Genomic DNA, 17,991 nt, shown 5'->3' on the forward strand with positions numbered 1-17,991 from the left:
TTTTAAAAATTCATCACATGACTACAGAATGTATAATATTTTTTATTATTTAATGTTTATTATTCGTGTTTTGTTTCACAAAAATAAATATAACAGTAAAAAACACTGTTTATAATTCTTTTAATTAGTTGACTTTTTTTTCACTTAATGTTTACAAATTTCCTTTCTTCTCCTTTTACTAGCATATCAAGCTTCTTTAAGTGATGCATTGTGTGAAACTTTTTCACAGACTAAGGCCATACAAACTCGATTTTATGGTTTTCATAATATAAAAATTTCATCAATAACCCGGCAACCCGGCTTTTAATTTTTTTTTTCAAAAATTTTATATGCGAAATTTTTTTTCAATTTTTAAAAAATTCTCACCCGGCATAGTAATATTATAAAAAAAAAAAATTTTTTTTAACTTAACGAACTGACCCGGCCGGACTATGAAACCATTTTTACCACTTTGTGTCGCCTAATGTTTTTGATGGCCTAGATTTCACTTCAAAATCTGCTTCCCATTAATTAGTCGATAAATGTAAAATCGATCCATCTCCATAAAATTCTTTCATTTTTGCTTCTTTTTCAACAAGTAAACCAAATCTTTTGTAAAAATTTCTTATGAATAGGACATAAATCCTGGATCTCTGGTTGATTTTAAATTTCAATGTTATGTGAACTGAAAAATCGAATTTGTGTGTGGCCTTATATACAAATTTATGTTAAAAGAAGATTTTTGAAGTTAAAAATGTTAATTGTTTAGAGGAAAAATGAAATTTTTGTTTTTTGTAAATTTTTTCTCCTAAAAAAAAAATTTTATTATCTAAAATTTCCAATTTTTTTCACAGTTAGTATTCAATTAAATTTATTTAATATATTATTCTTTTAAAAGAATATGTTTACTATTGAGTTTTTTTTTATAGGGGTGGTGAATTTTACCTCCAGCGAAATACTCTAATAAAAAATAAGTGAGAACATTAAAAACTCTTGCACGTGAATATTAGCAGCATAGTCGCAAAAGACATAATAGCCCTGTTCATTTCCGGTCGGTTGCATTTTCGGTCGGATTTTGTTGTACAAAAATTATCCAATAAAATTTTTTTATTTTCGATCGCAAATTGAACTGCTTTTATAGATTGAAATTTAGTTTGAACTCATTATATTGATATATATTTTTTTCTTAAATGTCACGTAAACAGAAATGGGCTAAAAGTTCAGAAAATGGTTGCGTTGTACAAACTGATCAGCCCAATCAACAATCAAAATTAACTTAAATCTGACCGAAAAATGCGACCGACCGGAAATGAACAGGGCTAATATAAATACAGAATTTTTTTAATGATAAAATTTATTATTTTAATATATTGTTGCTTGAATATACTATTTTTTAAGCTGTATTAATTAACCATTTACATAATTAAATGGGTGCATAATAAAATCGTAATAATTTTATTTTTCAATATCGATCTTTTGAAAATAAAAAATTATAAATTTATTAGCTGAACGTACATATTATATCTTTCAAGTTTAAGAAATGCAAAAAGAAAAAAAATGTATTAGTTAAACAATAATTTACTCTATTTATTTATCAATTTAGATAAAGTTAATCAATATTACAATTGCGCCTAATTAAAATTTTCAAAAGTTAAAAGTTAACTAATAAATAAAATTAAAGCTAGTTTGATATTATTTATAGAAGAAAATTATTTTATATATTTACTTATAATAACACAGTTAAAACCATTCACCTCCCTAATACTACACAATTCATTTACTGTACAACATATTAAATAACTGGCCTTAGCCAACAATAATTTGAAGTAAATTTCATATTTAAAATATTGTAAATTTATTAATGAATAAAAAAAAAATACAACTGCTAAAGGATTATGTAAATGCAGCCTCTTATTACTATACTTCCATCCAAGAATAATTTATCAATAGAACATGATTTGATTAAATTACTTACTGCTTGATCAAATCCCTTATCATGTCTGGATCATTATTCAATCTTCTAGAGATAAAAATTTTCATTTTGCCGCTTTCACTTGTCTATTTCAATATAATTAAACGGAATTGATGATAATTATGTTAGTTTAATACATTATATAAAGTATAATAAACTAAATAATTACCTTCAGAATTAATATCAAGTTTAGTAAGATCTATTCTTGTAGAATCTGTAAAATAAAAGAATAATTATTACTTTAAATAAATTTAAATAATTATTTTAATTTAAAATTACCTGAATATTCTAAATCATCATTGTCAGCATTTATGGGTTCTGGAAGATCTTTAAAATTTAAAAGTCTACTTGTGTAAACTGCTTGAGGATGTGTCATATATGAGAGTGTACTTGCAGATGATATTGGTGATTGAACTGAAAAAGATGACTTCTTATTGGTTTCATCTGCTTCTTCAACTTGCTTATAAATTACAGAATCCACTTTATTGTCGCTAATAATATCTTCATATAATTTCCATATTGACTTATATAATTCATTTGCATTGGGTCGTTTTAAAGGGTCTGCATCCCAACATTGATTAATTATGTCAATAATTAATTGAGGGATTTTATAATCACAATTCGGTCTCAACCCATGACAAATTTTTATAGCTAAGAACTCATCATGAGGTATATCATGATAAAGAAGCAATCCTGTACAAATTTCATATGCAATGATTCCAAATCCATAAATATCACTCTCTTGAGTATATTCTTTTCCTCTTAAAACTTCTGGAGCTACATAAGGTAATACTCCATATATTTTTTTATTACTATTTTGAGAGGATTTGACATTTGCCGGTTGACATAATCCCAAATCAGTAATACAAATGTATCCATCAAAATTGCTTAATATATTTCCACAATGAAAATCATGATGAATTAATCCTTTATTATGAATATTTTTAAGACCTCGTGCAATACCTTGCAAATTCACCAACTTTTGCTCCCAATCCAGTGAAATAAAGTTGTTGTTTAAATATTGTCTTAAACTACCATCTATTAATTCCATCACCATCACAAAATTACTTGTTTTTGGATCTTTGGTAATACCAAAACAACGAACTATCCAACCACTGTCAGGATCAGTTACTAAAATATTTGATTCGACCTTAAAAGAAAATTGTAGTTAGTTTAACAATTATAAAGGCTAATAATATTAAAATCAGTAAAAAATATCTTACTTCTTTTAAAAAATCTGCTGTAATATCTTGTGAATTATGTAAGCACTTTAAAGCGACTTTTGTTTCACCTTCTCTTTCCCATTGATTATTTCTATATTTTGTTTTCCAAGGACCATCTTTCCAAACTGCTTTAAAAGTAGTTCCAAATCCTCCTTTTGCTAAATATTTAACATCTTCAAATTTATCATATTCAATCCACTCTATGATTTGTTTCGTATGTTTAGCTTTTAATTGTGCTTTTTGAATGAAATCATCAATGGCATGATTTCCGCTTGTCCAATTTTTGAAATTTTGTTTAAAATATTGAGACTCACATGATCGACAATAACGATAATGAGTTTTAGGCTGTTTGCAATATATACATAAACCATTTTCTTTATAACATTCTTTTAATTCTTTGTCTGTTATTAGTTTATCAATTAACGATTCTTGTTCTTCAGTCAAATCATTGAGATCGAACTCTTCTATTTGCTCAATTATGTCATCACTTAGTTTAATTTCATCCATTTCAATAAATAATTTTTTAAATAAAAAATATGTTATTAACGTATGTAAAAATTACTAAAGAAAGAAAAGAAAAAAAGTGGTGAAACGTTATTTTATGTTGCAATGATTTCAAGATCGGCAACAAAATTATCAAAAAAAGACTAGTTAAAATATACAGAAGAAACACAATAATCTGATCGGCAATTAAATTTATTCATTATAACAAAAATATTGTGTAAAATGTATAGTTTTACTAGTAAATTTATAATGCTATTAAAGTAAAATTAAGAGATATATGCCGCAATTTGTCACATGATCGGCGCGTACTGTTTTTATTGGTGTATATTATAAATATTGCAGGGGCATCGATCAAGGCATACAATACCCCTCTTCTGCGGGGATCACCTTATTCATCACGTGATCGACACGGACACTGACGTCACAGTCGTCACATGCCTTCAAAATGACATGAGTACTTTATTCGTGAAATGTATCTTAAATGTATTTCAACGTAACTACTCTAGAATAAAATAAATAAAATATATATACTGTATATGTGATTACGCAATTAAACCATCGTTCATGATATTTTCAATATTTTTCAAAACTCCGTCAGGCGTCAGTCATACTTTAAGTTTATTCAAATAAAGATTTTGGCCATCGGCAATTTAACTCAAAAGAATGTAAGCAGTTTAACACCTTATATTATTTTTATTAGTGACAGCCATGTAGTTTTAAAAATTATTGACAAATAAAATTCTATATTTCTATTGAAAACATGAAGGACGAAGACCAAGCTTTAAAGAAGTTTTTTTAAATCTATTGTATTCAATCCACCCTATAAGTTAAATTGGAATTGGTTTAAAGTAATTTAAAAAGATAGATGCAAACTTTTACTTTTTTTGATCTTTTTTTAAAAAACTTTTTAGCATGACAATAATTTATATAATAAATAGCAGTACAGTATAAACGAAAATTTTATTTTTTTTTTGAAAATTTCATATTGAAGATTTGTTAAATAGAACGTATCTTTTTATTGTATTTTAAAATTTTATATACTGTAGATATAGTAAATATACATAATTTTAGCTTTGCAGCTTTCGCTGATGATTTATGGAAGATTTAATTCAAATTCTCTTTTCTATTTGAATAAACATAGAGAGTAGATAAATAAAATCTTAAAGCTTCATATTCATTTATTTTATTTTATAGCTAAAATAGTACACAATTTCATTTCAATCTACACCTGTCAAGTATCCATAAAATTAGGTACAGTACATGAAGTAGAAAGAAAATTTGAAACTGAAGCCCTATAAAAATGAAATGTGTTCAATTTGTTTTATATTTGTGCTCATGAGTAAAAAATGTCTAAAAAAGCACCATTTTGTCCGATTTATGTCTTATTACAAAAAAACAAAAATAAAATAAAATGGTGCCTTTATAGACATTTATTACACATGAGCACAAATATAAAACAAATTTAACACATTTCGTTTTTATAGGGTTAAGATAAGTTACACTATGTATTGTCTACCGATAAAAAGGAAGACTCCCAGAATAATTGTGTGATATAATAGATAAAAGAATCGGTAAAAATACAAGAATATAGCTGCAAATGAAATTGAATAAAAAATAATTTTAGTGAATGTCTGAAGATATAAATTATGAAATAAATTCTATGCTAGTATTACTTTATAAAATCCGATAATGTTTCAGTGAGAGGTCCATGTGCCTGAAAGTAGAAAGTTTTTGGATGACCAGTGAATATAGGCAAGATCTGGATCAGCCGCATTAAGTGACGACAAGGAAGGATGTTCGCTTTGAATGTCATGAAGCTGCTTGCATTTCCGTTTTTGTTGTTTGTGTAGAGAATAAAGATTTATAATTTAACTTTTACCGTCTGATAATGCTTAAATTTTTCTCGTATGCTTTAAAATTTTGGACCGTTTTGACCATACAATTCGGTCAAGGTCTCGACGTCTCGTAAAATCAGTTATAAAATTAACGGTAAATTAGTAACAAAAAGGGATAAAATAGCGATAGTAAATTATTAACTCTAAAGTACCTTTCAAGTCAATCTTTCTACCCAGGAGTTATTTAAACCAAAAAAAATACAGGTGACACGGGAACTAACTTCATTTATTATGTTATTAGTTGATTGTACTGATTAAATTTCACGCTACTTTATTTCTTTCGTAAGAATCTTTATAATTAATCGTTAATCAATTAGGTTCATAATAAAAAAAATTCAATTTATGCCTAATTAATGTTTTAAGAAGAGAACTTTTATTTTAATAAAGGCAGGGACGTACAGTATGTTAGCTATTATTTGAAATTTGACCATAAATGAATTTGAATTAATAATAATAAATTGCAGAATTTAATCATGATTTACTATATAAGAGGAGTTATTTTTTAATAAATTAAAATCGGTTTTGTGTTTATCCAAATCAAAAGAATTTATGAGAGAATTTAAATAAATTCAAATATCAAAGATTATTAAATATGTTATTGTACTGTACGTAAAATTTAAGCAAAATTTACATCATTAAATTTGCAAAATCACGCAAAAATTGTAACAATTTTATAATCTTTCGAAGATAAAATTATATATTTTATTAGCTGAATATCTTTCATGTTTAAAAAATGTAATGTTTTAGGTAAACAATATTTTATTTATCTACCAATTTAGGTAAGGCTTCTTGATTTCCTAATTTTAAAACTATATTTTAAAATATTTATGGAGCAAGATGTTTGCGTGTTAACCTGTTCTAATAAAAGGAACATTAATCATAGAAGAGGTAGTAACTGTGGAACTTGCAAGCATTATTTACTGTAATAATAAGCTTTGATAACCCTTGATTTTCCATAAAATAATGATTTACCAGACTAAAACATTTTGTTGATTTTATTAAGATTAAAATAATATCATGCTCTTTCATACTCTTTTACGGTCTTAATACAATGAGAATAAAATGCTTATTAACATTATGAAACAAGTAATTATTAAAAAAAGGTCAAAATTTTTTAATTTTATAATTAAGTTGACAATTATTACCTTGTTACCCTGATTCCACATATCATGTAAATATTTGGAATTTAATGGATTTTTAAATTGCACTCATTTTCCAAATTTCTTTATAATAATTCAAATCCCTTATAATGTTGGACAAATTTTAAAAAATGTCTTGAATTGCACCCATCCTTTACATAAACAATACTTATTATAACGTTCTTTTACAATTTTTTTCAAATTCTTATTAGCTTGATGACATCATCACTGATTTAAATTAAACAGGAGATATTAGAATTATAATAATTACGATGATTTATTTTTATTTTTATTTTTTATAATATAGACAAAAACAGGGAATTAACTATTACAAATACAAGTCTAAACTAAGCCTTAATAAGTTAAATTCCAACCCCGACATATGTGAGTCGCCTTGCCTTTTATTCGCCCAGAACTTAAGATGTGACTTATCATCAATTATCATGTGATGTGCTTAGTCATTAAAGAACATATTTTTATTATCAAAGTTGAGGTTAAACATCGCTCACATCGATCATTACTAGTATAGTATTCCAATATCTACAGTATATTCTATAGCCTATGGCACAATCAGAGTAAATTTACTATTTTTTTTTGGTATAAATTCTCATTTCATTAATGTTTTGTTTATCTCTCTTTTTATCTATAATTATTATATACGAATTAAATAATTCTTTCCATGATGATTAATTGGTTTAAAACGACTACTATTTGAATTTAACTAAAGAACAAAAATTTATTAATTGTTAACTAATTTAATTTATTTATTATATTATTACAGTATTACACAAAAGTAGATGATAATTAATTACAAACCAGAAAATAAAAAATATTTTCAATATGCTACCTTTTGAATATGGCAAATTTTTATTAGAGTCAAGTCTTATCAATTAATAATTTTTTATTAACATGCGAAAAAATAAATGATATGTATTTTGATCAATCTAGAAACATAATAATATAAAACGCAAGAACAAGTAAAACCAATAATATTTTGCTAATACTTGTATGATAATATTGATCAATAAGTTAATGTCTTCTTCGTACGACCGAAAAATTTTTAATCTCATCATGAATATTTATCAACAACTTATCAATTTCGCGTTCTACTATTTTATTTTCAATTCCAGAATAAAATATTAACGCCAATTATTTTGATCTTTTTGTGTTATCAAACTAGAATTTTTACTAGACGTAGTTATTTTTAACAAAAAAATCAGTAACCTAATGTAAATGGTCTGCACTTGTGTATTGACTCATGTCAGGTATTATTTTTTAATAAAACCATAAAAGAAAATACATACGCTCATGAGTTTCCCAGACTTGTAATGGAGTTCAATTCCCTTGAAAAGAATTATCACGAAGAAAAGAAAATAAGCATAATGGATAGAGTGTATTCGCAAATTGGATTTGCCAGATCCTTTTGGATTGGATTAGATTCTCATATAATCCAATCCGTAATTAGATTTGATTATGGATTTTTATATTATTATTGTTAAAGCTACAACAACAATGAAGAAGAATCGTGGGTATATCGATTGAATATCATCCATTGGATCTTAATCCAATTCAATCGAATTTTTAATTTGTGAATATTGATCGGATTGAGATGTGAATGCACCCATAGATGTTAAATGATTTAATTAGTGAATTTGATCGAGCCAATCATGCCTGATCATTGACCTAATTCTCCAAGCACCGCGTCCACCGTCCACATGTCATTGATCAACCAATTGGAGTTTTGATCATCACGAATTTTTCAGTCTATTAAGTTCACTAGATTTAACATATTATACATATTAGAAATACAAAACTATGTACAATATATAAAGTCTTTATTATACCGACTGCAAAAAAAAACATCATAAATATCAAATTGATAGTATAAATCAAATCAAATTAGCTTTGATTTTGTTTTATCGTTCAACTAATAATTTGGTACAATTATTCAGTTAAAATATTGTGATATTTTTAAGTAAATATTGTAGTTTAAATTTTTAGTATCGACTGAAAAAAATATTACTGAGCCAATAATTATTTACTTTTCAATAACGTTAAAAATTACAAAATTTTAATTAATAAAAGAAATTGGTCAAAATAATAATATTTATGAACATAGTAAATTTTTAAAAAAAAGAATATTAAAATAGGACCAAGAAATATATATATAGAGGTCAGGTGGCAAAAAATTTATTATGAGCTGTACGCAGAGACTTTTTATATGAGTAGTACGCATAATTGACGCCTAATATTGAAAAAATCTTGCAAAAATATGCAAATAAAAATTTCCGACATTAAGTTCATATTATATTATTTATAAAACCAAATACTAATGTGAAAAATAAAATTTATCCTATTTTACCATTTTTTCAATAATATTTTTCAAAACAGTCAAAATTTCACTTTTTGCCTTTAGAAATTTCCTTCAATTAATACTAAATATTACAATGCGAAGTGTAAGTTATATACCTCGTATAATTTAGTATAACTTACCGTATAACGGGGGCCACAGTACCTCGGGTATGATACAGATTTCAGAGGTTTTGGCCTTATACCCCCCACCATTGCGTGAGTTTTTATTATTAGATATGTATAAAACTTATATAATAATTGGGTATTTATCATGAGTAATACCTAGGTATTTATTAAATTATTTTAAATAATAAAATCGGTAGAAAATGGGAGTTCTTTTTTGTAGGGTACTGTGCACAGGGGGAGTACTGTGGCCCGCAAAATACGGTAATTTTTGTAAGAACATACAAAGTATAGCTTATACCAAGGCTTACACGAATCGAAGAAGTAGTATATATAGAAGGGAGATCGAAGGAGATTCTTAGTTTTGTTTTTTAGTCTCCGGTGAAGGGCAGCAATATTTTTCATTTATTTTATGATTTTATTTCTTTATTCATTAGTTGTTTATTAGAATTTATTATACACATTTGTTGCTATATATTGTTATTGTTTATTCTAAATAAAGTATACACCTTAAATATGCATATATTTTCGTTCTACATTATGTTTACACTCCAAATTATAAATTATTTTGTTACTATCACGAAAATGCGAAGAAAAGTGGTGGTAATAAAATCTCATATTCCGGTAAAACTTGATTTAGCTGAAAAAAAATAATAGGAAATTAAAGATCGAGATATTTTTTTTTTTGTATAAAGTATCGACTGTTCTAAAGTTTTGGAGTCACGTAATTTTCTATCTCGCCAATAATCAATCATTTAAATCATGCCAATCTGTCAAATTTGTCGCACAATTACTGTTAAGTATATACAATACGAATTTAAAATTTAAAAATTTTGGTCAAAGAAAATTAAAATAATATAGACAAATAAAAAGTTTTAGAGAATAAAATAGTATACAACATGATGATGTATTTATTTTATAGCTTAAATTTTATTTTCTTTGATCAAATAAAGTCACGTCGCCACATTGTATAATAAAAATAAAAAATTTATAAAGAAATTTACTAAATTAATATAATAATATAAGTACTGAAATCAAAAAGAATTTATGTAAGAAAATGGAATAATATATAATAAAAAGAAACTACTAAAATTTTTTGAATAATAATATACTAATTTAAAATTGAAATAATTTATTCATCACACGTGCGATGTCATCGTTACCTTTTGTCACCCGTGACGCTCCTCTATTGGCATTACGTAATTTTGCCCAGAGGTGATGCAACTGATGCATCGCTATGGGCAATAATAAATTTTCTCCTTTAAATTTATTCAACATTGTCTTGATTGAGATCTATTTTAAAAAAATAAAAATAATAATTAAATTAAATTAATAATTTCATATATTTAAAAAAACAGATGTCTTACCTGATTCATTTAATTCACAATCCAAACATTCAGAAACTACTAATAAAATGAAAATAAACATTATTATAATAATCACAATAATCTTTAATAATGCAAATATATACTTACTTGGATTTGATGATGATGATGAAATAGTTTCTATTAAAAAAATAAAAATCAATAAATTATATTTTCATATTAATTTTTTAAACATATATTAACCGGTTGAATTAACTGGTTCAGGAAGATTTTCAAAATTTAAAAGTCTGCTAGTATAAATTGCTTGTGGATGTGTTTGAAGATCTTTAGATTTATTTTCATTTGTTCTGTTTTTTAATTTATTCTCTTTAATTTTTTCACATTCTTTTATTTGATAACTAAATTCACTATTTTCATCATCCGTTTCTGTTCCATATTTAACAATTGTTTGGCATAATTCTTTAGCAGTTGGTCTATTTTCTGCTTTAGCATCCCAACATTTAATAATCAAATCTACAATTAATTTTGGTGTATCTTCAGAAATTTTTGGTCTAAATCCTTTACATATTTTAACAACCAAGCAATGATTATGAGGAATATCATTATAAGGAATTTCTTCTGACATAAGTTCATTCATTATTATTCCAAATGAGTAAATATCTGCTGCTTTTGTATATTGATATCCACGAAAAACTTCAGGTGTCATATAAGGCATTACTCCATAAATTCCTTTTTGTTCATTATCATTTACTGGTTTACACATTCCCAAATCACTAATTGATAGTATATCATCATGATTATTATATAATATATTGCCCGAATGAAAATCTTTATGAATATTTCCAGCATCATGAATACCTGAAAGTCCATCTATAATACAAAATAAATATTTCATTTTAGTTCTAAATTTTAAACCTTCCACTAAAGACTTTCTCAAATTTCCTCCCCCAAAATATTGTAAAACCATCATATAATCTTTAGTATTTGGGTCTCGAGTTATTCCAAAACACATAACAGTATTACTAGCATGAAAATGGCTTGAAATATAATATTTAATCTAAAAATCATTAAAAAGAGAAATTTTATTAATAACAAATATTAATAAGCAAGATTTATTTTAATTACCTCATTTATAAAATCATCACTTATATTAGATGAATTATCTAACCTTTTTAATGCAACTTTTACATTCGATTCATGGACCCATTTTTGATTTTCTATATCCCAATATTCAGCATTTCCTTCAAGCCGGTCAGCCGAATAAATTTTACTAAAACCTCCTCTGGTAAGATAAGTAACATTTTCAAATTTTTCAAAAGGTATCCATTCAAGACATTTTGTGCAAAAAAAAGCATTAAGTTGTGATTGTTGTATCAATTCATCAATATTTTTATTTCCACTAGTCCAATTTTTAAAATTTTCCTTAAATCTTTTAGCATTACAAGGTTGACACCAACGCCATCCTGTACCTGGTTCATTACACTCTCCACATACTCCGTATACTTCTTTTCTTTTTTCTAAATCCATAATATTTACTTTTTTAAGAAAGGAAATAGTTTCATCTGATTCAGTAGTTGCATCAGTTGAAAAAATTGTAGCGTGGACCTATCAAAATAAATAGTTAAAAATTTTTAATAAAAATTTATATTGTTTATTATGTTATAATATTTTTACCTGATATTCACCATCTCTGCGATCTATCCATAAACTTTTAACATCAGGTTTAGTTGTATCTAAATTTTGGTTTGAAATATCCATTTTATTATTATTTTCTAAGTAAAAATATAATACTTATAATAAAAATTTTTACTAACGCGTCCGATTCTATTATGAATTTTGATTGGTTATGTCACATGATTGCTGATCATTTGTGTGTTTGTTTCGTATTAAGTTTTGGTCGTGAATTAGGACCCAGAAAAATATATGTTTGAGTTTGCGTATTTTGAACTAGAAAATCATGAAAATCTTTCCTTTTTTAGATAATTTTTGATAGTTCCAGTCAGAATTTTATTTCTTAATATAGTAACCGACTGGCTTTATCATAATTCCGGCCCTGAAAAAATGCGTACAGCTCATAGTAAAAATTTTTTTTCATCACCTGACCCCTATATATATATTTCTGGGTCCTCGTGAATTCCATTTTAATTAAAAAAATTATTCGAAAGCTGATTAGTGCAATTTAATAAGGAATGCATAAAAATACGTCATTAACTCGTGGATATGATAAATAATAGATGTTGAAAAAAAAATATTTTCAACCAAAGACACAAAGCAAGTTGTAGCGCAAGCGGCAACAATAAAATTTTACATTTGGTAACATGGAAACAATTATACTCTATTATACTTTATAGTTTATACTACGCGATTTATTATATTCATACAAATATATGTGTGTCACGTGTTATTTATCTTTTCTAATAACTCGTCTAGCCGAGTAGCCCAAGTATCCGACAATCCCGACAATCAAAATTTTCCATATATTTCTTATTTTGCTGTAACCATAAAAGTTATTAATATTTATTACCCGCATTAAATGTTACACGAAAAATAACATGTAATTTATGCAATAAAAAAAGATTATCAGATCACTAACCCGTGTCACTACAAAACGAAACGGTGTTACGGTGGGTCCTCCTGTAAAAAATGTCGATCCATTTCTTATATTCCATCTTTTTTCCGTAAAAGGCTCATATTTCCGGAAGATATTTACATTTTCCGGTGTATGGATCCGGAAAGGCTCATTTTTACGGAGTTTTTACAGAAGGTCCAATCAAACTAAACAAAATTTGTGACCGAAACCTGTATTTTCTCGGCCAGCTAATTTTGTCTGCCCTTTATGCGTCACAAAAATTTCAGGGTGCAGATCATATTTTTTACATACTACCCATAAAAGTCAAAATTGACCTAAATCTTATAGAATAAGTAAATTTTTAACATTTGTGTCACATTTGAATTTTTAAAGAATAATACGAAATTTAATTTCATTGATGTAAAAAATATGCATTCAAAGATATTAAACTATTAAAAAATAAAAAAATAATGTATTTATCTACAAAAATAAAAAAATAAGGGTTTATTAGTAAAAGTTTGCATATATAGCATATATACAAGATTAAGTAATAGGTGAATTTGCCTGCAATTTCAATATTTGCTTAAGAGAGATGCTGTATATGATAATCTAATCAATTTATTTATTTGCCGTTCCTAATAGAACAATAATTAAAAATCAATTAATCAAATAAAATTAATTATCGGAAATATCTGATTATGGCAAATCAATAACTAGTCTACTTCGAACCACCAAAAACTTAAGTTTGATCATCACGATCGATCAGAAATCATCTCAAAATCGTACTTTAATCGCAGATAGTGACCAATTCTGAAGTAGACTATTACGTACTAATTATCGCAATTATCATTAGATCGCTCAATTCGACAATATAAATATTCTCGGATTTTTATCGCATTTTCATCTTCATTCACAACAACTTTCAAAATCCCAAACCATAAAACACTTCCTTCTCCTTTAATCCCATACCATAAATCACTTCCTTCTCCCTTAATCCCATATCATAAAACACTTCCTTCTTCTTTAATCCCATACCATAAATCACTTCCTTCTCCTTAATCCCATATCATAAAATACTTCCTTCTCCCTTAATCCCATACCATAAATTACTTCCTTCTTCCTTAAACATCATGAAATTAAATTTGCTTCTCGCAATCCTCTTGTTACTTGTTGCTATTTCCCAAGCAGCTCCTATAAGAACTATTGAAAAAAGAGATGAAGATTGTGGGAGCATTGGGGACATTGGAAAAAGGCATGAAGGACAAAGTTGTCGTGGTGAAGGACATTAACACTATAAAAAGTACATTATATTTTCAATTTCTCATTATTTGTTCCTGTTTTTGAATCTCTGAAAGTACTCGTATTTTACGTTTTTTTCAGTGTATTTATAAAATAAATAAAAAATTGAGGCTGGATCTCGTAGATTTTTTAATTTTTTTGTTTATAAAATTTTGTTTGTTTATAATGGTTTTGTTTGTTTATTTTGAAAGTAACCGTAAAAAAAATCCTCAATTCCTTATGAAACTTCATATAGACTAAAAAAACGTGCAAAATGTTTATTTACAAATAAAAATTTCTTTAACTATTATATAAAAGATCTTAAAACAGAAGAATGAAAGTGTAAAATGTGAAAGCATCAAAATATAAATAATATTTAGCATAAATTTGCTTTTTTTTCCTGTACACCCGCACAAAAATGCATAATGTATTATATAATGTGGTAAATAATTTTTTTTGAGACAAAATTCTGTCCTTATAATAAGCGGTAAATTGAAGCAATGGAAAGTGCAATACACTGTAATACATTGTGATAATTAAATCCTAACTAAATTCCAAACGTAACGAAGTACAATAACTGTACATTGTATCCTGATGTTTCGATAAAAAAAGAGTTTAATAATTAAAATTAATCATTATATTCCTGGGTTTTGTTGTTAGGAGGTTACATGCCGTCAGGAATCTTTAACATTTACAGTGTGGAATCACGTGTAGAGGTGCAGACAGGCTACTACTCTAAAGGTAATTATTCTATCCTCATACGCAGCATACTCTAAAAGCGGACATTTTTTGTTTAATAATAAATTTTTACTATGGTCAAAGGAAAATGAGACTCTCATAGAAATAAAAAATATGATGCCGAGACTCATCGAATTTTTAAAGGAACAGACTAATATTTTGGAAAAAAAAAGTCACAGTACCCCAGGTTATGATGTCTCGGCGGGAGGATCTTGGAAGATGCGGTTTGTCTTATAAAATTCGCTAAGGAGTGTAAGGAACAAAAGAAGAGCATTTCATCGTACTGCAGTTTGAAGGAAGTGCTAGCGAAATATGACATTATGACATTACAATGAAATCAAAAGCATCCAACAATTCTCACCAGGTAAAGGTTAACTTCGTTTTCATACAATATATGAATCCAGATCTAACAAGACACCTACCAGTTCGATGATGATAATGCTGAACTGCAACAGTGTTTAATGGAAAATAAAACGAAGATTGAGAACTATGGATCTATGGGAACGGTAGCCCCAAATAATATTGACATTGTTAATTTATTTCCGCCGTATTACATTATTTTGGGCTTCCTTATTTTATTATTTTATTATTATTTTTTTTTTTAGTCGAGGACTAGTAGCGAAGCAAGGAACTATGAGGGAAAAACTGGTAAGTTAGTTTATATTGCCTGGCTTCTATCATAGAATAATAAATTAGTATTCTTTTTTTAAACAATACTAAAGATCTCATCTTATTTTATAGTTTCTCCTATGTTATGAGTTGTGGCTTCTTTTGTATTTCTGGGTACAACTTTGGGTTTAATAAAAATAATTAATTTTAAATTTTTAGCGTGTACAATATTTCTCTAAACTGTGGAGGTAATGTATTACGATGTTCATTTTTTCGTAAATGTGCATGTCACACTATTTTTTTTCTTTTTTTTTTATTCTATCAGCAGTAATTAAAAACTTTCAATTTTCAATTATATATAATTAATATTTAATAGAAGGGCAAAATTTTTAAAATTCGATACATTATAAAATAAAAATATTGTTTAAAAACATTTACACAAAGAGAAAGCTCTAGGTATATTATTTATTTTGTTTGTCGTGATGTTTTTTTAACTGTATTTAACAGCGATAACATAATTAATTACAATGCGGAAATTGACATCAAGCGAAGATTTGATTAAAAATTCTTGTTTACAATAAATTCTGAGTCAATCTTCTAATGACATCTATATATACAGTCATAAGTAAATACCAAATAAAAATGTCGGAATTATAAAACATGTAATTTATACTGAATTGAATCGTCGTGATTTTGTAAATATATGAAACATTTTTATTTGTTGAGTTAAACGTTGCCAATTAAATTAAAATAGTTACCTATAAAAAATTTTATGGAAATACGGAAAAAAGCTGTAATATAAAAAACCTAAAAAACGGATCAATTTTTTTTACAGGGCTAATTGAAATTTTTTGCTTATTAGAAAAAAAAACTAATAAAATTAGCTTTATATTATAATAGAGCTTGGAATCGGTTAATGTTAATTGGACAATTGACGGTTCCAACAACTATATTATAAGGCCACACAAATTTGATTTTTCGGTTCACTTCACCCCGGGTCACTTTCATTTATTTTTATTTTTATTTTTAAATTCACGTGAACTAGATTACAGAAAGATAGACAAGAACAAAAGATAAAACAAAAGTCAAACGCTATCTAATACTATGCTATAATCAAACCGCCCGAGGACGGCGCCACTCTGGTAAAATAAACGAAACATGGGTGGACCCCGGGTCACTTTCAAATTTCAATAAAAAAAATTTTACATATAAAAAGTTTATCACGTGATCAATAAGCAATTTTATTGGCGGGTAAGTTTATCACGTGGCTGAGAACTTCTGGAGCGAAAATAAATTCTTTAATTACCCTCCCCTTTAAAAGTAAACCAATCAGATGTCACGATTTTATATATAAACTTTTTTTATTAATAAACAATAAACCCCGGGTCCCCGGGTCAATTTTAAATTTCAATGTTACGTGAACCGAAAAATTGAATTTGTGTGGCCTAATAATAAAACATATACCCGGTATTTCTTTAAAACAATTTATATAAAAGAAAAGATCTAAAAACATAATCTGGAATCGTTTTTTAATGATTATAATAATATTTAATGCAAAAAACATTTTTAGTATCTGTACAATTAAAACAATTTGGTAATATTTAGATTACAATTTGAATTGTGTAACATAGAAATCCGTGATATGACTGCGCCTGTGTTTATTATAGTTCGATTCGTAAAGTTTATTGTGGCTAATTCAGTTCTGGTTAATAAAATTTTAATCGAAAAAAAATTTAGTTTATAAAAAATCATATTACTGGATCATTCTCTTGGGACGATGCAATCAGCTGCACGTTGATTCTAAAAAAAAAAAATTTTTTCGGTTTTTTTAAACCCGAATTATTTTTTTCAAATTTATTTTTTTTTTTGTTCTTTCACCTTTTAGGTTTGGATCAGAATACTGTTGCGGTTAGCACCTTTTTTTTTAATAATATTTTTTTTCCTGATTATTTATTATTTTTTATTAATATTTTCCTTTTTCCCTAATTTTTGTTGTTCCTTTGCCTTTTTAAGTTTGGATTGGACCAGCGCTGCGATGTAATCGAAATAAATATTTGTTTTTGAATAAATATATTTTACATGATTTTTAGTTAGAATAAATATGATATCCGAAATAGAATTAATAATTGTTTAAATTATACAATTTCTTTAAATAATTAGTATAAATAATATTTATTTTAATATTGTTCTTTATTATTAATTTAATATTATAATTTAATTTAAAAATTTTTATTTTTCACTCACATTATAATCCAAATTATAAATAAATAAAAACTTTACGTTGC

At 26.4% G+C, this 17,991-nt stretch overlaps 2 protein-coding genes across 2 annotated transcripts; one reads left to right on the forward strand and one right to left on the reverse strand.

The window, feature by feature from the left end:
• Positions 1-10,454: 10,454 nt before the first annotated feature.
• OCT59_004599 (uncharacterized protein) lies at positions 10,455-12,270 on the reverse strand (the record flags this gene model as incomplete). Its single annotated transcript, XM_066148390.1, has 6 exons — positions 10,455-10,480; positions 10,555-10,593; positions 10,663-10,692; positions 10,756-11,382; positions 11,982-12,117; positions 12,187-12,270. The coding sequence occupies 6 exons, from the start codon at positions 12,268-12,270 to the stop codon at positions 10,455-10,457; spliced, it is 942 nt and encodes a 313-aa protein (XP_065996993.1).
• Positions 12,271-14,211: 1,941 nt separating this feature from the next.
• On the forward strand, positions 14,212-15,189 carry OCT59_004600 (uncharacterized protein; the record flags this gene model as incomplete). The annotated part of the gene is made up of 3 exons (XM_066148391.1): positions 14,212-14,356; positions 15,020-15,100; positions 15,182-15,189. 3 exons carry the CDS (start codon positions 14,212-14,214, stop codon positions 15,187-15,189), a joined length of 234 nt encoding a protein of 77 aa, XP_065996994.1.
• Positions 15,190-17,991: the final 2,802 nt, after the last annotated feature.

This window comes from Rhizophagus irregularis, chromosome 12 (assembly GCF_026210795.1).
Source record: "Rhizophagus irregularis chromosome 12, complete sequence".
Lineage (NCBI taxonomy): Eukaryota > Fungi > Glomeromycota > Glomeromycetes > Glomerales > Glomeraceae > Rhizophagus > Rhizophagus irregularis.